Genomic DNA, 20,110 nt, shown 5'->3' on the forward strand with positions numbered 1-20,110 from the left:
TTGTGATGGAAAAACATTCAATCTAGTCGAGTGGAGCCGTGGGTACGCGCCGGCCCACTGCTGCTATTACATCAAGTAATCCGTCGAGACTTTTAAACCCTAACTTATACAAACAAAAGATGCTTGATGAGGGCAAATGGATGAGAGTCAAACACCGAGCTCCACGGGCTCTCCGCAAAATGTAAACACGGGATGACATCACGATCATTAAAACCTACTTAGGCCGAGTCGGACTATTCCGTAGTACATCACAGGACATGACAGGATGGAAAACACACACACACACACACACACACACACAGACACACACAGGGCGGGCTAGTGAGTGGGGGGCGCACCGCACACACATGGATATGAACACACACACACATGCACGTACATGGACATTAGCACATACACACACAGAAAAAAAAATCCCATGATGCATCACTGCACTATAACCTCCCAGCATGAGAGCTCAAATTAGCCTTCCATCACAGAGATAAAAAGAGAGAGAGAGAGGGAGAGAGAGAGAGAACACATGCTCTTGTTCGACTCGGGGAACCGTCTGGAGAAGACCCAGCCCGCTACGGAAGGCCCTCCAGCATATGGTCCGTCTCAGTGGGATGCTACGAACCACAACGCCCCCATAAATATTTGGCTTCCTGGGGTCCTGTACTCCCCCGCCCCGCCCATGACAGACCATCTCTCTCTCCCTCCGATGGAGCAGCAGTGATAGGGGGACAGCAAGGGAGGAGGACAGGCCTGTTAATCACAAGCAGGTGAGGAGAAGACCACACTCGTCTCCACACTACTTCCTGTGTGTGTGTGTGTGTGTGTGTGTGTGTGTGTGCGTGCGTGTCACATTAAGCCTGGCTCTGGCCTACTGTAGGAAATATCATTTTAATACAGCATTTGTGTATGTGTGTGTGTTTGTGGAGGGTGTTTCCAACACTGGACACAGTGTCTCAACACTGTATCGAAACCGATAATCCCTGAACGTAACGTCACACGAATTAGCGTCAATCCCTCGGGCAGCTGGCCTTGCCAAAACCCAATCCCTCAAAGCCTCCTATCTGAGCTAACTCGATAAATATGAACTCTCGGCTTGGAGGAGTGACTCCTCTTATCCCGGGAGAGGTTACCTCATGGTTTGAGAGGCGGAGGAGAAACGGCGGGGAGTGCCAGACGCAGAGACGGGGAGTGACGGACGACGTTTTGACAGTTCTGACCGGAGCGAACATTATGAAGTGGGATTTGAAGGGGAGGTGTTAAGTGTGCAGTGTTATGTGAGGACAGTGAGCCACCACTCCATGACTGTTAAACAACCACCTCATCCCTCCATCCGTGCTTATGTCACACTGACTGGCCGTCAGAGAGAGAGAGAGAGAGAGAGAGAGAGAGAGAGGGAGGAAGAGGTAGAATGAGAAAAAGAAATTAAGAAAGAAAGAAAGAAAGAAAGAAAGAAAGAAAGAAAGAAAGAAAGAAAGAAAGAAAGAAAGAAAGAAAGAAAGAAAGAAAGAAAGAAAGCATAGGCGTTGACAGCAGTGTGACCTCTACTGGACAAAGTGCAGACCTTCTCTGCGCACACTCGCTAGTCAGACACTGAGGATAATAACACCAGCCCTTGTCCAGGACAATGTGTGTTTATTCATGTGTAATGACTGGTTCGGAGTCATTTGAACCACTGTTTGGATGCAAAGGCAGACAGAGAGTCTGGCCAGAGACAGACAGGACGCAGGGCTACTCAGACTGTCAATTTGGGTGTGTTATACAGCTGCAACTTACAGAGCATATACAACATTTTCAAACCTTTGTGTTGTCCAGTCCTTCATCGAGTCCAGTCGGGGAAGGTTAGCTTTTAAATATTAAATATCACCACCTAGTGGTGGAAGATTGTAATGACCTTTTCCTGAGATTTGCTGTATGACAACAACATAAACAAACACATACACACACACATTGAAGAACTCATTGATTCCTGCAGCCATGTGCTGCTTTTTTTATATTGTATAGTTTGTCCGTGTTTCCTGCTGGCTGTGCTACAATTTGCCCCTAGTGGAAAATAAAGTTTTCTTGACATGACTTGACACTAGGGCTGTACCGAATGTCATTTTTTCAGGTTTGAATGTCCGTTGGTGTTCACGAACAAAGCTTCGAACGTTCGTTCATCAGAAAATCATTGGCAAGAATGCACAGACAGCGAACATGCGCTAGCTTATATATAGCCAGTGGTAACTGTTATGTAGCCAAGCTGCGCTGCAAACAGCAACATGATGTTATATAGCCTACAGCAACATGACGTTATATAGCCTACAGCAACATGACGTTATATAGCCTACAGCAACATGACGTTATAGCCTACAGCAACATGACGTTATATAGCCTACAGCCACATGACGTTATATAGCCTACAGGAACATGACGTTATATAGCCTACAGCAACATGATGTTATATAGCCTACAGCAACATGACGTTATATAGCCTACAGCTTGCCGGTTGAAAAACGCAGCCTTAACTCTGATGTCTACATTGTCGCGGAGATTGTCAATAGCCTACAACGAATCCATTCAAGGCCTGCCCTATAAAGTGTGCCATGGATTCTAATATTCCAGTATAATGAAAGGATCACACAAGTTACACTGCAGATTTCTTCATAGCCATATTAAATGGCAGCTATCCATGCACTAAGCAAACAACACAGTAGCACAGGCGCTGTGGAGTCACACAAACAAACAGACTGGGGGCACACCTGTGGTCCATCATGGCCAGGGGGTGCTAGGAATTTTTTGGGGGTTGGGTCAGAACCAGTCCCACTCCATGATCTCCTGTGGGAGCTATGAAAAGTGCAGCGTCTATTTAAAGCCTACTCGATAATGAACAGGCATGGTAGGTATTCTTGCTCTCTTTCTCTCTCTCTCTCACACACACACAACTGGATCCAACCCCCTTAAACACACTCTAATGGATGTTCTCAACTGCCACCAGTGGCTCAACCGGTGGACCCTCCTTACTGACCCCCACCGGTACAGTTTGAATCTGGATACACAAGGGAGTGTTTGGGAACTCGGTGGTACGGTATGTCGCTGGTGGTCGCTGAAACAGAACGTTTGAACGTCAGGCGGAGTTCTGCCGGCCTCTCTGCTCAGAGCGTGGTCAATGAGCGGCCTGCAGTGTCTCGTCTTTCCCCCGGAGGAGTGTGTTTATTAATAAACGTAAACAGGTTTTAGGGTGGCCATGGAGACGCATAGCAGCACACTGACTGACTGTGGGAGGCAGCAGGGTCAGATGACTCGTTCTTTTCCCCTACGCTACCCCCACCCCTCTGCTCCTTCTCTCTCTCTCTCTCTCTGTCTCACCAGAAGCTTTGTCTCTGAGTTTCATCCCATGGTCGTCGCCCCGAGGAGGGAGGAGAGGATAGAGGGCAGTGGCGCTTCTGAGTGAGGTACGGTGCGCTCATCCAGCACGTCTAGATTCAAGAAACACACGTGAGTATTTGCTCATGTGATACGGGCCGAGAAAGAGATCTGGATTACGTTAACAACATAGATGCATAACAAACTTTTGAACAGCATGAGCAGCTCAGCACCTCAGCGTCCATGCTCTGGAAACCAACTGCCGCTCGAATATAGCCTATTTTAAACTTGCAGTGTGGAGAAAATAAAGGGCTAGACTATTCAGATGTACTGACTGACTGAGTTGGACTGAGTATCCAAATTGGTACGAGACATCAGTTGTATTTTGAAACACTCTGTTCTCCTGGGACATGTGTTTGTGGGCACGCGGGGGGCTGCGGTGTGTTTGAGTGAACATGCAGGGACTATCGTGTGTTGAGTGAACATGCAGGGACTGTCGTGTGTTTGAGTGAACATGCAGGGACTATCGTGTGTTTGAGTGAACATGCAGGGACTGTCGTGTGTTTGAGTGAACATGCAGGGACTGTCGTGTGTTTGAGTGAACATGCAGGGACTGTCGTGTGTTTGAGTGAACATGAGGGGACTGTATATTCATGACCAGCGGGGGACTCCAGAGGAATGTGTCTTCTTTGCCCAATCACCATGTGTACCCTCACAGTCAGACAGCCGGTGTCCCTGCCCTACCCTGCCATGCCTGGCACCGCGTTGGCAACGCTCATTAGAGGAGATTTTAAGAGTTTATCAAACTTGTTAGGATTCTCATAACTTTCTTCCTATTTGCTGGTGGCCTCTACTCGGGACAGGCAGAGCCGTGGTTCAGGGGTTTACTGGGAAAGAAAAGCCCGGGACTTGTCGGCAGGGACAGGCCCGAGGGGTCGGGTGTTTTAAGGTGAGGGTTCATTTCCTATAGCTACGACACATTTCGCGCGGGAGGGGGGTTAATGTCATTTATTGAAACCCACAATAGTGAGCCTGGCTCAGGGCGGGCAAAGTAGGCTAATCTATTCTCCTTCCCTCTCTCAGTGACACCCCTCTGGGGACGCTAAACGTGCCAACCTGGCCTGTCCAGGATGAACAGACGCAAACCGCAAACCTATGAGAGCTAGCTTGCTAGCCGCTAGCATGTCTTAGCCGGCTAGTTGGCTAGCAACTAGCCTACTGCGTTCATAAAAGTAGCAAGCGCGTGCAGAATTTTGTAATTGTATGTTATCACCATAATTTTGCAAACACCAGCTAGTTTCACCAGCGCTTTTTTGCTCAATGTTAATGGGGGGGAATTCCTGGTTTCTAGAGTAGCATAGCCTAATGTTAATCCTCATCTAATTTCTTGAGCCAGGCAGACAGCCCATTTCTTACCGCAAGTTCTCAAAATCTCCCTCTCGTCGTCATCTCTCTCCCTCTCATCCTCCTTACTGTTCCCGCCACCAACATCATCGGTTGCTGAAGAAAGTCTTGAGTTTGAAGTTTTGCACATTGGCAGTCTGCATGAAGGACACGTTCGCCTAAAATGTCGAGTCTGCGCCTCCCTTGCGTTTTCTTATCCATTTTCTAACGTGCACTCTTTTTTTGCAAATTGCGCTGTTGAATGCGCTGTTGAATGAAGCCAATATCCACTTGTCCATCGAATTATGTGAGGATCGCTAAAAAAATATGGGCGTGCGTTTCCATCTAGAACTATCGGATAAAGCAAAAGCCTTTTATCGAACAAGTGAAAATGCGACGAGATCGACAGTACAAACCTTTCATGACTTTTAATCGAATTTTACTGTTTCCATAAGGCATTTTTAATTCAATAGGCTATAACTTAATTCGCATAAAACGTGTGGGTGGAAACATGTCAAATGAGTCCAAAGCGGGATGGGGTTTTAAAGATGTGATTGGACTAGCCCAGTAGCCCTATGACTGACACGGTCAATTAAAGAGAACAAAAAACAATGGACCTGTTTTAAAAAATAAATAAATAAAATAAAATAAAGACAGTTTGTCGCACATCGGCCCACGAAAGTGCGCAGTCAGATGGCCAGACAGAACTGCTCACAATCCCTGACCTGCGAAATAGAAAACCTTGCTTTTAGATGCCTTGCCTATCAGACGGATCATAAAATGCCAGCTGTAAATGTCAAAGTTGTCCTTCTGCTCCCAAGTGCTAAGTGGTGTGATGACAGCATTGAGACAGTGTGATCAGTTAACCTCCACAGGGTCTATAGCAAGCCAGGGTGCTGGCCCTTTGAACTGATGTCTCAGTTGGCTCAATTGCACTCACTCACTAGGCTACAACTGTGTAGGCCTAGGCCCTAGGCTTATTCACTATAACTGTGTGTCATGATCCGTATGGATTTTATATGTTCCATGTTGTTTTATACTCCTCTGCTGCAAACCAATTCTGGAGACAAATAAAGTTGAAATTTGAACATTGGAGTAGAATTGCAGCCAGTGAATATAGTATTAGTAGTATCAGGGATAATATGGATGCCTATTCTCCTGTATATAACATGTTATGATAATCGTCTGTAGCCTAATGTAATCTTTGTAACACCAGTTGTCGGAGAAGTAGAGCTCAGGCATTCATTCATACATGTTAACACAAGTGGGACGTGTTGCGGTTTATGTGTGAGTGTGTGTGTGTGTGTGTGTGTGTGTGTGTGTGTGTGTGATTGTGTGTGTGTGTTTTTACCACCACCCACCTGTTAGATGGTTCGTGGAAGCTCTGAGCTGGGACAGCTGTCTGTGAGTGACTCACGCTCCTTCTGACTCACCCCCTCCCCACCACGACCACACACACACACACACTCACTGCGTGCCCCCCATTCATTAGCAGCATAGCGTAGAGAGTGACCCAGCTCACTTCTTCTCTGGGCAGCTCCCTCGAAGGATTGCCAAAGACAGCGCAGCATACGTCTCGGTTTAGTGCTGGGAACCATTGATGCGTTTCATCCGAACAAGACTGATTATGTCCTTCTCGCTTAGGTACTGGCGTCGCCTGTCTAAATAGAGGACAAGCAGATGGACAAGCGCACGGAAAACCAGGAGGACGACGTTCCGGAGCCCGAGGTGGGGTTCCAGGCTCTCTTCATCGAGGAGGAGGGGTCGGAGCGACAGAGGGATCTCACGGAGGAGACGGAACGGTTTACGAGAGGTCCTTCGCCGCCAGCCGGAGCGGGGGCTCGCCCGACCGCCGGGCCCCTCGTCTGTCACCCCCACCTGAGAGAGATGGACGAGCTCCTGAGGAGCTGCGAGGAGCTGGCGGAGGAGTCGTTCGGCCCGCCCCTCCCCTCCGGGCGCCCGAGCGGGTCAGCCCAGAGCCAGGCACGACGACTCCCACGGGAGACGGACGCCGCGATGGACGAGGACGAAGTTGCGGCGGCGGCCTGGCTCCGAAGCGTCACCCGCCCGCGCAGGACTAGAGTCACACAGTACGCGCCCGGCCAACGGGACGCGGGGGGCTCCGTCCTGGGCGGGTTGGGGGCGTCTCCCGAGCCCCAGATGCCGCTGACCTCGGCCGGGTCACAGCTGAGTGGCACCATGGAGGAGTACCAGACCCACCTGCAGGGCATGCTGGCTATGCTGGAGAGCTGTATGGATGAGGCCGGCATGGACCTCGACCCGCAGGAGTGGGAGATGTTCCCCGACCAGGGGTACGGCCAGATACCCGGCCTGGCGCAGGGGGCCACGACAGCCCCCGCCGAGACCGCCGCCGGGGTGCGGTCAGCCCCTCTCCAGTCCTGGGTCGGTCCGGGGTACGCGGAGGCTCAGCTCGGAGAGTGGGTGGTTTACACCAAGACCGCCGTGGAGACTGGAGCCTGTGTTGATATCAGGGTCGATTTGGGAGGTGTCGGGGCCCATTCGGCGCCCTCGGAGGCAGCTACCTCCGCAGAGGGCCACGGGGGAGGAGGTTCCAGAGACGGCGAAGAGACGCGCACGCAGGGACACATGTCCTGGGCCTATGTAGCGGGGGACGCAGACTCCCATTCTGAGGGGGGCCCCGAGCCAGAGACAGACCCGGGGACGGAGGTTGGCCCCCAGGGACCAGTCGGATACAGGGAGCAGCTGGAGGCGTTGGGCGCCCGTTTCGAGGGGTACGTGGAGGAGGTGGGGCGCCTCACCCGGAGGAGGGAGGAGCTGGTGGGGGAGGTGCTCGAGCTCAGGGGGGAGCCGAGGGGGGAGGAGGGGGAGGAGGGGGGGGGCGAGGCGGCGGCGGCGGAGCTGCTGCGGACGCTGGAGAGGGAGGCGCAGGGGAGGAGGGAGGAGAGGCTGAGGGAGGCGGACAGCCTGCGGCGGGAGAGGGGGGAGGAGGAGGGGAGGCTGGCGCGGGCGCGCCTGGAGAGGCACAGCCTCCAGGAGGAGGCCAGGAGGCTGCGGAGGAGGCTGTTCGCTGTCGCCAGGGACTGCGCCCACAGCCAGTTGGCCCTGGCCACGCAGCAACGCGAAGTGGAGCACTTCAACCAGCAACAGGTAAGGGGGCCGGGTTCTGGAACCCTCTGAGGGTCCAAAAACCCTCACGGTTCCAGGGTCTTAAAGGTACAGTATGCGGTTCGTGATTTCCTGTTTTGTGATTTCCTGAAAAAAAAAAGTGAAAGATTTTGAAAAGTGCAACCGATAAAATCCCCGCCCTTCCCTTCAGGCCTCCCTCCAAAGCCACTCCTCCAAACTGGGGGAAAACAAATGACACTTGCTAAGCAGGTAGGTACAGTAGGTTGACAGGCAAATAAGCCATGCAATCATTTCAAGTTGGCAACTCAAAATGATTGGTTGCCCTTTTTACAATCTTACGACTTCCACAGATTATGGATTTATTTCATTTTAGAGTCAGAGCACTTTATTTATTGATTGCTCTCGGGGTATAATGAGAATTGCAAAAAATATAACAAAAAGTGCTTCTGAGCCAAACCGCATACTGCACCTTTAAGGGGTCCAAAGATTCAGAACACTAGCCAACGGACGCTGCTGTCTAAGAATGGCCATTTATCTTTTCTTATTCTGTAAAGCACTGTGTGCTACATTTGCTTGTATGAACATGTGCTATATAAATACACTTGACTTTGACATGGATCTCTGTCCCAGGAGGAGCTCCAGTCCCATGTAGCCCAGCTGAAGGAAGAGCTGTCTCAGCTCGGCCCAGCCCACCAGGGCCAGATGTCCAGCCTGCAGGCCCAGCTCCAGACCCAGACCCAGGCCTCCAGCCAGAACACCAGGTCCCAGGACGAGCTTACCCAGTACCGGAGGCGCTCCTGTGGGGACGTCCAACAGTATCTGCAGGGGGGGATCAAAGCTCTGGAGGAAAGGTACCTACGACGTCAACGTCTGATAATACACCGACTTTCCAACTCATAACCTGCAGTCACCTGAATCTATATTCCACTCCATATATTGCTCTAGTATGGCCAAGACTACGGTATAATCCTAACTCTTTATAATCTGGACTCTTCCCAACCCCCCCAGGTACGAGCCGATGCTGCTGGGGCTTCTGAAGCGCAGGGAGGGGGCGATGGAGGGGCTGGCCAAGGCGCGGGAGCAGGCCCAGGAGCTGAGGGCGCGGCTGGGGCCCCTCCGGGGGGACTGCCAGAGGCTGGGGCTCCAGAGGGCCTGTCTGGAGGAGAGGATCAAACTGACCCACTCCCAGAGGAAAGAGGATGTGGAGCAGTACAGGGTGAGGAGGGAGGGAGGGAAGGAGGGAGGGAGGGATGGAGAGAGAGGAGAGGACTTTCTGGGCCAGTCGGGAATGAGGGGAGAAGGATTGAGAATACTGTTTGTGAACATCTGAGACAAGCTTATGTAGCCTTACGAAGCCTTATAGCTGCGTCTCCCTCCGCAGGAGAGGGTGGCCATGTTGGAAGAGACCAGCAGGGAGCTGAGGACTGAGCTGCTGATCCAGAAGAGGAAGACCAAACAGATGGAGGAGCTGAACGACAGCCTCACCAAGCAGATCCTCCACTACAGGTCAGACAAACCTTCATTCCACACTGACTCACTCTTTCCATCTACAAGTGAAATATTCCATTGTTTCTATGTGAATAGTTGTTGAATTTGGCTGCGGTATTCGATCGCAGAGTACCAGCGTTTAATCTAATTCTTATGTCCTTTCCACAGGGATATCATTCAGAACCATAAGAAGTGTGACGTCACTGCAGCAACCATGAGGAATGAAACATAACACACACTTGGATTTACAGTATAATGGAACTGACACTTCGGAAGGATCCGGAATGAATGGAAGAATCTAGAACAATGGGTCCTGGGATAGGATGGACTAGGTGAACAGAAGATTCTATAGCTTAGAGATGAACAAAATATTCAATTCAATATGATTTATTGGCATGAATGTCAGGTGAACAGTGTTGCCAAAGCGTCAAGAATATTTTTTATAATAATATTCTAGAGCTTTTATTCTAGAGCTTAGAGATGCAACAGATTCTATTGCTTGTAGGTCACAATATGAATAAACGGCTTGTTCTTGCACTTTAAACTGCCTAAGTGCTTTTGATTAGTTTAACTGCCATGAGCCGGAGACACAGCACACGGTGTGCATATAAGGGCAACATGGTGAGGTCTATAAACACTAGGAGAGTGAGGGAAAGATCAGGTGGTGGAACGTCAGCCTAGACTCAACACACCACATCTCTCACAGTCACCAGCACTCTAGACTCAACACACCACATCTCTCAGTCACCAGCACTCTAGACTCAACACACCACATCTCACAGTCACCAGCACTCTAGACTCAACACACCACATCTCTCACAGTCACCAGCACTCTAGACTCAACACACCACATCTCTCACAGTCACCAGCACTCTACTCAACACACCACATCTCTCACAGTCACCAGCACTCTAGACTCAACACACCACATCTCTCACAGTCACCAGCACTCTAGACTCAACACACCACATCTCTCACAGTCACCAGCACTCTAGACTCAACACACCACATCTCTCACAGTCACCAGCACTCTAGACTCAACACACCACATCTCTCACAGTCACCAGCACTCTAGACTCAACACACCACATCTCTCACAGTCACCAGCACTATATACTCAACACACCACATCTCTCACAGTCACCAGCACTCTAGACTCAACACACCACATCTCTCACAGTCACCAGCACTCTAGACTCAACACACCACATCTCTCACAGTCACCAGCACTCTAGACTCAACACACCACATCTCTCACAGTCACCAGCACTCTACTCAACACACCACATCTCTCACAGTCACCAGCACTCTAGACTCAACACACCACATCTCTCACAGTCACCAGCACTCTAGACTCAACACACATCTCTCACAGTCACCAGCACTCTAGACTCAACACACCACATCTCTCTCAGTCACCAGCACTCTACTCAACACACCACATCTCTCACAGTCACCAGCACTCTAGACTCAACACACCACATCTCTCACAGTCACCAGCACTCTAGACTCAACACACCACATCTCTCAGTCACCAGCACTCTACTTAACACACCACATCTCTCACAGTCACCAGCACTCTAGACTCAACACACATCTCTCACAGTCACCAGCACTCTAGACTCAACACACCACATCTCTCAGTCACCAGCACTCTAGACTCAACACACCACATCTCTCACAGTCACCAGCACTCTAGACTCAACACACCACATCTCTCACAGTCACCAGCACTCTAGACTCAACACACCACATCTCTCACAGTCACCAGCACTCTACTCAACACACATCTCTCACAGTCACCAGCACTCTACTCAACACACATCTCTCACAGTCACCAGCACTCTAGACTCAACACACCACATCTCTCACAGTCACCAGCACTCTGCTGGGCAATTCATCTTCAAACACCGTATACACTTCTAATAAACATAGAAATAGCTTCTGGACTCGCGCGTCAGTTAATCAACTAGATTAAACATGAACCATTATAGCTGCTCGCAGCAGTGAGTCAAGGCCGGGCATTTTGAGGAGGAAGGAGGAAGACAAATGAGGATTCAAAATATGTTTAAAACCATGCGTCTCGGATCCACAGCAGTGTGCAGGCGTTGGCATGTTCTGCATCACTCAGGGCTTGAATCCACAGCCTTAACAACAAGGGCAATTCATGATATTATTGAGATGTTAATTAGCTACTAACACTAGGAAGCTTTGCAGATAAAAAACGTACACTTGGTGATGGGAAACATTTTATTAAGAATGCACTGAGTGACTGTACAATTGAAAAATAACAAGAGGGGAACAGGACACAGATATAGAGAACACCAAAGACACATCACAATATCACAAGAGCGCTCGGCACATATCACCTCGTGTAGCTTATGGAACCAGTGATGGAACGTAAGAGCGGGAAAGCGTAACCAGGGGAATTTGGGATTCAGCGATTCATTTCAGAACGTGCGGGTGTTTCAGAACATGCGGGGTCGGATACAATCAGGTCCCAAAATCGTTACCTTCACGAAAAAGCTACACGTTCAACAAGCATTCCAGAGACAGATCAAAATGTGTGTGCTGACTAGATGAAGCATTTAGGCCAATTTGTGGGGGGGGGGGTTAAAAAAATACACTTCTTTATAATACAGTACAAAACCAGACTGTGCGAGAGACTCCTCTGACAATAAATTACTTTCACATGGCGAAAGATGGTGTTCCATGGCGTCACCCTTCATAAGCGCTCTGCCGGGTGACCGAAGCACATCCACAGAGAACAGGGGTGCCCCCCAAAACAGGTGAGTCCTACCGTCATCCCTCCTTCCTCTCTCCTACTCCTGAGACGACTGAGCTAGAACTAGTACTACCAGAGCACATTCACTGTGAGAACACAACTCTTGTTTTTCACCTATGCTGACTGCCGGGACTAAGGAGAGATGTTGAGGGCTGGACGTTAGGTGGGACTATTGAGATGTGCCCCCTGGTTCTGTGGGATGGGGTTGCAGAGTGGGGGGGATCTCTGAGGGGGGCGGATGGAGGAGGTGGTGATGGTGGAGGTTGTGGGTGGGGTCGGCCGTTAGACAGTCACCTCAGGGTCTGCTGCACCCTCTGGGTCTTCATCATTATAGATGTTCTCAGCCTGGAGGGATAGTGAAGAAAAGAGAGAGAGAGAGAGAGAGAGAGAGAGAGAGAGGGAGAGAACGTGTGAGTCTGGTGTGTGAGAGTATGTGTTGTTCCCAGAATTTGGTAAGTGTGTGTGTATGTGTGCTGTCAGAATGAGTGAGATGTTGCAATCCTAGCGACCCGAAGGCATGGCTCTGTCCATGAGGGTCTCTGAGTACAGCATGCTCCAAGTCCCTGACCAACCCCCCCCCGTACAGCATGCGCCAAGTCCCTGACCAACCCTCCCTAGAAGAGTTCAGAGGTCAGGACGGGCCGAGGGCTGTCGGGCGAGAGCCGGAGCCTAGAAGGTTTCGGCGAGAGAATAGCAGGCAGGACCCGAGGGGCTGCCGTGGGGGGGTGGTTCATCGATGCGAGGAAGGATGTCGCCACCACGCGGGAGGGGTCGTAGGTCAACAAGGATGTCGCCACCACGCGGGAGAGGTCATAGCCCAACACCTGAAGCAAGGGAGCCATTTCTTGTCTTGACTAACCACGGTAGGCTGTCCGGGGAGTCAGACACCTGAGCCTCGAGCGCCATCTCCTGATCATGAAGTAATCCTTTAAACTGTAAATCATGTGACTTCTGATAAACTGTGTAAGTTTGTATCCATATATGGTAGAATGATAAGAACTTGTACCTGGTTGGGTGATAGGTGATGTGATGTATGCAAAGGAGGAGGAGTGGCAGGCCAAAGAGTTGTGAGGTTATAAAAAGGGTTGGTAAACTGCTATTATACGGGATTGTTGAACTGATGCTCGACCAACCATCATCAACGGATCGGCCTGGACTCCCCCGGTACCGGCCTGTAGAAACTTGACTGCAATCCGACGCTGTTTTGCCACTTCAGAAGGACACCTTTTCTGCACCAGTTATCTGACACAAGAGAAGATCGAACAACGGTCCATGGAACTCTGGGTGGGGTCGGCAGGAAGTGCGGTAGGAGTTGTCAGGTCCAGTACCGGTATATGGGTAGGGTTTTGGAATTTTGGCCAAGTTCTGCCAAACTTCTTCTAATACAATGACTTAGTTCTGTTTTACTAATTCTTATTTTTTGAGTTTACCGATTAATTAACAATTGATTGATGATCATGGACATTTATCATCCAATTCTGATTTGATTTATCGACGATTATCCTACAACCCTGAACTGATTATTGACATTTATCCACAAATTATTGAATGATTATGAGATGTATTGGATTTATTTGTTGATTGTTTGCCATTATTTGCTGCGGCTTATTGCAAGAATTATAATCATTTATTCAAGTTTAAATAAAATTTACAAGCATTCCACAAGGCAATAGTCTACTGTCACGTTACTCCTACCCTTCACAGGGGAGGTATTTTAAAGGAGGTTTACAGTGTTTTGTAAAAGGTTAGGTTCATGCATGCTACACTACCCGGGTTGACATTAGACACATTTTAACACTCCCTTACACTAATAATATTAGTGTTAATCCACATCCTAGCAACCACATCAACTGTTGTCTTTGAAGGAGTGGAGCGGTCGTTAACCAAAGTGATTTATGGCTACTATCCCAATCTCAGGTCACAGTGGGATGCAGTTACATGTTGAAGCAGGGAGGGCTTTGGGATAGGAGACCGTTAGTAAGACTAGGCGAGTCTACTCAAACCAGTATATTCCACATTCTTTAGAAACTCAGTGGGGGATAATATCCTGTGAGCTGAAGGATAGTGATATCCTTAGTGATAACTGGTAATCAGACCCTTGTACTGGGGTACCTGGGAGACCTTTTTGGCGTCCCTGGGTGGGCACGATAGTAAAAGGTCCACTATTAAGAATGAATACATGGTTGGTCAGTCACAAGTAACGAAACCGAGTCCTATATCCACAGATCCAGTATATCCTCCCGGGGGCAGGACTGTACCGTGGCGGTACAGTCCCTCCGATCCTAAAGACTGGGCTGTCCACAAGGGACACGCTCCACCGGTTCACCAGGAGGACAGGGCTGTCCACCAGCGACACGCTCCACCGGTTCACCAGGAGGACTGGTCTGTCCACCAGCGACACGCTCCATCAGATCCAGTGCACCTGAGCTCGAAAGGGCAACGGTGTAGGGCGGTCCCGCGGCGGCGCGGTTCGGAACACCTGAGCCCGAAAGGGCAACAGTGCGTATGTGTGTAGTTGTGCATGTGTGAGTGTGTCTCACCATCTGCCAGACTTGCATGATGTTGTCCTCAGACACGGAGCAGATGACCCAGGGCTCGTTGGGGTTCCAGGAGAAGTCAGAGATCTTGGCCGTGTGGCCTCCGTGAATGAACTGATGTCCAAAGAGAATCATATTATCACCATGACATCACCACCAGGAACTCTGCTACACTCTCACACTATGACATCACCACCAGGACTTATGCTACTCTCTCCCACTATGACATCACCACAAGGACCTCTGCTACTCTCACACTATGACATCACCACCAGGACCTCTGCTACTCTCACACTATGACATCACCACCAGGACCTCTGCTACTCTCTCCCACTATGACATCACCACCGGACCTCTGCTACTCACACTATGACATCACCACCAGGACCTCTGCTACTCTCACACTATGACATCACCACCAGGACCTCTGCTACTCTCTCCCACTATGACATCACCACCAGGACCTCTGCTCCTCTCCCACTATGACATCACCACCAGGACCTCTGCTCCTCTCACACTATGACATCACCACCAGGACCTCTGCTACTCTCTCCCACTATGACATCACCACCAGGACCTCTGCTACTCTCTCCCACTATGACATCACCACCAGGACCTCTGCTACTCTCTCCGACTATGACATCACCACCAGGACCTCTGCTACTCTCTCCCACTATGACATCACCACCAGGACCTCTGCTACTCTCTCCCACTATGACATCACCACCAGGACCTCTGCTACTCTCTCCCACTATGACATCACCACCAGGACCTCTGCTACTCTCTCCCACTATGTAGATAGTAAGAAAGTAAACAGGCCAGTAAATCACTCACCAGCAGCTCAGGGGGGCCGTCCTCTGCGTCCTCAGATGACTGCTCCTCTCCAATTTTACTACGCACACACAGAAACACATTGAATGAGCAAATCAGAACGGGTTTGTAGAGGTTTAATGAACAATAGCGGGATTAAATGAGCCCAGCCCAGCCCACCCTGTGTGCGTGTGTGTGTCTGTGTGTATGTATGTGTGTGTTCTGAGGTATCCCACCTGAGGTCCCAGACGTTGAGTCTCCGGTCCGTTCCGCTGGAGGCCAGGATGGTCTCGTTATGTGGTGACCATTGGACCTGCAACCGGCCAATCACAGAGATCGTTTGGGTTTCAGGCGGCACAAAGCGGGTGCCGAGCTCAACTTTGACCTTTAGCCTGGCTGCCGGCTCGCTCTCACCTGGAAGATCTCGTCTTTGTGCGACTCGAAGGAGTGCAGCTTCAGTTTGAGGTTCCTCAGGTCCCAAAGAGCCACAGTCTAAGAGGAGAGGAGAGAGGAGGGGAGGGGAGGGGAGGGGAGGGGAGGGGAGAGGAGAGGAGAGGAGAGGAGAGGAGAGGAGAGGAGAGGAGAGGAGAGGAGAGGAGAGGAGAGGAGAGGAGAGGAGAGGAGAGGAGAGATGATCCAATATCCTCTGCCACCAGGTGGGGCTGATACTGTTCTGACGGTAAAGGAGGCCCAGGTCACGCAGACGGCGGCGTTAGCGTTACCTTGTCTGCAGAGCCTGTGGCCAGGATGAACTCGCTGTAGGGGTTGAAGGACAGACAGTTGACCTCGGCCGTGTGGGCGTCCACCGCGTGGCTGGGCTTGGACGTGTTGTTGGAGCGAGTGTCCCAGCTGAGGGAGGGGGGGAGAGAGAGACAGAGGGAGACACAGAGAGAGGGGGGGAGAGAGAGAGAGAGGAAGGGAGGGAGAGAGAGAAAAAAGCGAGACAGAGAGAGAGGTCAAAGGTCACGTACGGGAGGGAAGGTCGAAGGTCGGATCCTGACCGAGGGAAGCTTTAGACGAGAGAGCTGAGCGTCGACTCACATCATGAGTTTCTGGTCGTCGGCCACGGACCCGAACAGGGACTCGTGCAGCAGGTGCCATGACACGTCCTCCACCACCGCCGTGTGACCTGTGAAGATGGTCTTGGCGTCCACGATCTTCCCTTCCTTGGGGACGGCGTTGATGTCCCACATGCAGATCGTCTGCGGGGGACAGGGAGAGGAGTATATGAGACACGCCCTCAGCATGGAACATCGAGTTGTGTGTGTGTGTGTGTGTGTGTGTGTGTGTGTGTGTGCGCGCTCTGCTCACGTGGTCGTCGGAGGCACTGAGCAAGCAGCCGGTGAGGTTGGGGTTCCAGGAGAGGCCGTAGCCCTCCTTCTGGTGGCCTCTCAGACGCAGGTCAGGGTTGCACTCGCCCGAGGGGTCTGTAGGGGACAGACGGGACACGCACACACACGTCACCTTACGCTCAAGCCTCGTGTAGCCAGACCTGTCTTCACACTTCGTTTACGCTGTGCCAGCGCTGGAGAAAGGTCTGGCTGCACTCATTACCATTCGGAGATGGGAGGGGGGGGTATTTCTTTAAACCTATCACAATCATCTTGGGCGGAGCGGTTGTTAGATTGTTGTTGATCCACGTAGTCTGGATTGAATCGGATTGGGCGAAGAAAATCTTCCGTCGCCTCTGATTGGGCGGTACTAAATTAATAACAAGGCTTATCCCCAAAACCTACATCCTGTGAGCCAGACTGCCTTACACTACACAACACAGGTACAGTACTACATACAGTATTATGCTAAATTTCCTCGACTTTCATTCAAGTGAAAATACCAACATGCACACTCTCACAATGTTGTGGTGCTGGGAGTAAATCCCCTTAAAATGTTCAAATTAAAAATGATACTCCCGCACACACTTTGTCTCTGCTTTTAATCTGCCAACGTTTCGGTTAGACCTTCATCAGGACGGATTTTCATTCAACCTCGACATCTGTTATATAGAACACACAGTGGATGTAAAAGCACGGAGGTGGCATCACACACACACGCACCAGGTTTGGAGGGGTGCTTGGTGTAGTCGAAGACCAGCACGTCGGAGGTGGGGGTCTTGGTGGCGATGATGTAGGGGTTCTGGGGCATGTAGCGAGCGCGGTTCACCTCGCCCTCGTGGTTGATCTTGATCTCGATCTCAATCTTCCCGCTCACCGAGCCGAACCCCCCGAACTCTGCAGGGGGCCGAGGACACACCCACACACACACACGCACACACACACACGCACACACACACAAAAACGAGAGAGAGAGAGAGTAACATTGTTGATGACGTCTGCAGGAGTAAGACTTAATTTCCAATAATCTGTACTTTAGAGTATGGTGTGTGTGTGTGTGTGTATGTGTGTGTGTGGGTGTGTGTGTCCGTGTCTCACCTCCTTTCTCGCTGTCGTAGTGCGAAGCGTCGAACTGGGCGTCGTCGTTGGGCAGCTGAACGCTGGCGATCACCAGGTGGTTCTGCTCGTCAGATGTGTGTGTGCCCAACACCAGCCGGTGCACACTGAAGTCCTTCCCCTCCGGCCTGGGGAGAGAGGGGGGACCGAAGATTGATGAGATGTGTGTGTGTGTGTGTGTGTGAGAGAGAGAGTGAGAAAGAGAGAGAGAGAGTGAGTGAGCGAGGGTGTGTGTGTGTGTGTGTGTGTGTGTGAGAGAGAGAGAGTGAGAAAGAGAGAGAGAGAGTGAGTGAGCGAGGGTGTGTGTGTGTGTGTGTGTGTGAGAGAGAGACAGAGTGTATTTTTCAGAGTGTGTATGTGAGAGCGAGAGGGTGTGTGTATGTGTGAGAGAGAGTGTGTGTGTGAGAGAGAGAGAGACAGAGAGTGTATTTTTCAGAGTGTGTGTGTGTGTTACCTGGTGACATCCGGCAGCCACTGGGCAGTGAGGCTGGGCCACTCCAGGGCGTGGGTCATGACCAGGTCGTACAGGAAGGGAGTGTTCTTCTTCCAGATCTTGTACTCCTCATTAATCACCCTCTCCTCCACAGCATCATCAAACGCAGCTGGGGGCGGGTAGAGAGAGAGAGAGAGAGAGAGAGAGAGAGAGAGAGAGAGAGAGAGCAAGAGAAAGAGATGCAGGGTACTTTATAGGGAGCAGTATCTTACTAAGTTTTTAAGTTATTCCACTCAGCACTCAGTCAGAACACACAATCCTGAGTTGTTGTTGGTGGGGGGGGGCAGTCATATTCGGCAAGCTCCTGCCGAAATAAGACTTAATTCAGAGGATTGCAAAGGGTGACGATGACAACATTTTCAGGACTTAGAGTAGAGGTCATCAGATTAAAGTATAGCGAATCGGGTCAATGTCAGACTTTGCTATCCTGAGGGGGGTGCAGTAGTTTTTCGGCACAACACCTGCCACCCTGTTCCCGTAACACATGAGACAGTCTGCTGCTATATCCGGTGCATTGGTAGCTAGTCTAGCTAATATTTCGAGATGCAGTTTGCATGCAACTATACTAGCTATAGCGAATATTCGTAGCTTGGAAGCTAACTAAGCAAGATGGCTACGAATAACGTAGCTAGTAGAAATTGATAACGTGCCTATAGTAGCTCGTGATAACTGTTAGCTTAACACCTAGCATAGCTAGCTGGCTACTAATGTGTTACTGCCTGCTAAAGGGGGTCACAGTTGTGGGATTTCTTACCCAAGATAGCATTCCATAGTAGCTACTAAACAATGATGAAAGCTGTGCGACAATCAATCTAGCTACATTACGCCGCTAAGTTAGGGTTAGCTAGCAAGCTAAGCTAACTTTGTTTTAAACATGACAAAACAACAATTAAGGGTCCGTTAGCTACCTTCCTTATCACCCATTCTTGACACAATCTCTGGTAGTCACAGGTTTGAGGCAGCAGTATCTACTGGTCGGTCGCTATCGGATAATAAATGCTAGCTAGCTAGCTAATTAGCCGGACCGCTTTGTCTTTCCTTCGTCAGTACAACACGGACACGTTCGCGCCAGCTCCTACAAGCAAGGAGGCGTCGGCCAGCCAATCCGGACGTCGCCGACTTGTACGCTATACCTCCATGCTTGTACGTCACTTTGGCGCCCAACCATTTCAAGTTACACACTACGGCCAGCAGAGGGCGGCAGTGACCTTCTCAGCTACGGCCAGCAGAGGGCGGCAGTGACCTTCTCAGCAATCTGTCTGCAGCTTTGGCATGGTCTGATTTTACATTCTCTGCTAAAGGACAGTCATCCTCTAATATTGTTGAGATCCATGGAGGCTTATGGGCGAGGAGAACAACATTCAGTAGTTAAACAGAGCCCTGCAATAAATGTCATAGTAGGCCACTGGAAGGGTTGCCACCTTCAATGTGTAAAAATAAGGGACACCTTGCCAGCCATGCCGAGGGGACACAAAGCAAGCGGGGGTCTGGGGGTCCTCCACTATGAGATGAGACACTTAATTTCCTGCATTCTAGTGAATTTGCACCTATTTTTTTTTTATGCCTCAATTTAAAAGTCCTCTGTTACTCTCATCACGAATAAAGAAAATAAGAGTCAATAAGAGTAAAGCACAGTTGCATCAATTATTAAGATCAAATCAGTAAACCTCAGATCATAGACATTGTCAAAATGTTTGGTCGGATAAACTTGGAAATAGCAAAT

The 20,110-nt window shown here is 50.3% G+C and overlaps 1 protein-coding gene across 1 annotated transcript; it reads right to left on the reverse strand.

Annotated features, from left to right (window-relative positions):
• Positions 1 to 11,588: 11,588 nt before the first annotated feature.
• rbbp4 (retinoblastoma binding protein 4) lies at positions 11,589 to 19,437 on the reverse strand. Its single transcript, XM_084455655.1, has 12 exons — positions 19,296 to 19,437; positions 18,349 to 18,496; positions 17,877 to 18,022; positions 17,502 to 17,675; positions 16,759 to 16,874; positions 16,489 to 16,649; positions 16,170 to 16,296; positions 15,862 to 15,939; positions 15,684 to 15,760; positions 15,472 to 15,529; positions 14,641 to 14,751; positions 11,589 to 12,445 (listed from the first exon to the last, which is right to left on the reverse strand). The coding sequence occupies exons 1-12, from the start codon at positions 19,309 to 19,311 to the stop codon at positions 12,383 to 12,385; spliced, it is 1,275 nt and encodes a 424-aa protein (XP_084311781.1). The 5' UTR covers positions 19,312 to 19,437; the 3' UTR covers positions 11,589 to 12,382.
• Between the last annotated feature and the right edge of the window lie 673 nt (positions 19,438 to 20,110).

This window comes from Borostomias antarcticus, assembly GCF_949987555.1.
Source record: "Borostomias antarcticus genome assembly, chromosome: 21".
NCBI classification, from domain to species: Eukaryota; Metazoa; Chordata; class Actinopteri; order Stomiiformes; family Stomiidae; genus Borostomias; species Borostomias antarcticus.

Excerpts from the sequence above, each read along its gene's own strand:
- rbbp4 (XM_084455655.1), bottom strand. Across the intron at positions 16,650-16,758 it reads TCAGTGCCTCCGACGACCAC|ACGATCTGCATGTGGGACAT; the intron begins GTGAGCAGAGCG and ends TGTCCCCCGCAG. Across the intron at positions 14,752-15,471 it reads ACGGCCCCCCTGAGCTGCTG|TTCATTCACGGAGGCCACAC; the intron begins GTGAGTGATTTA and ends TTTGGACATCAG.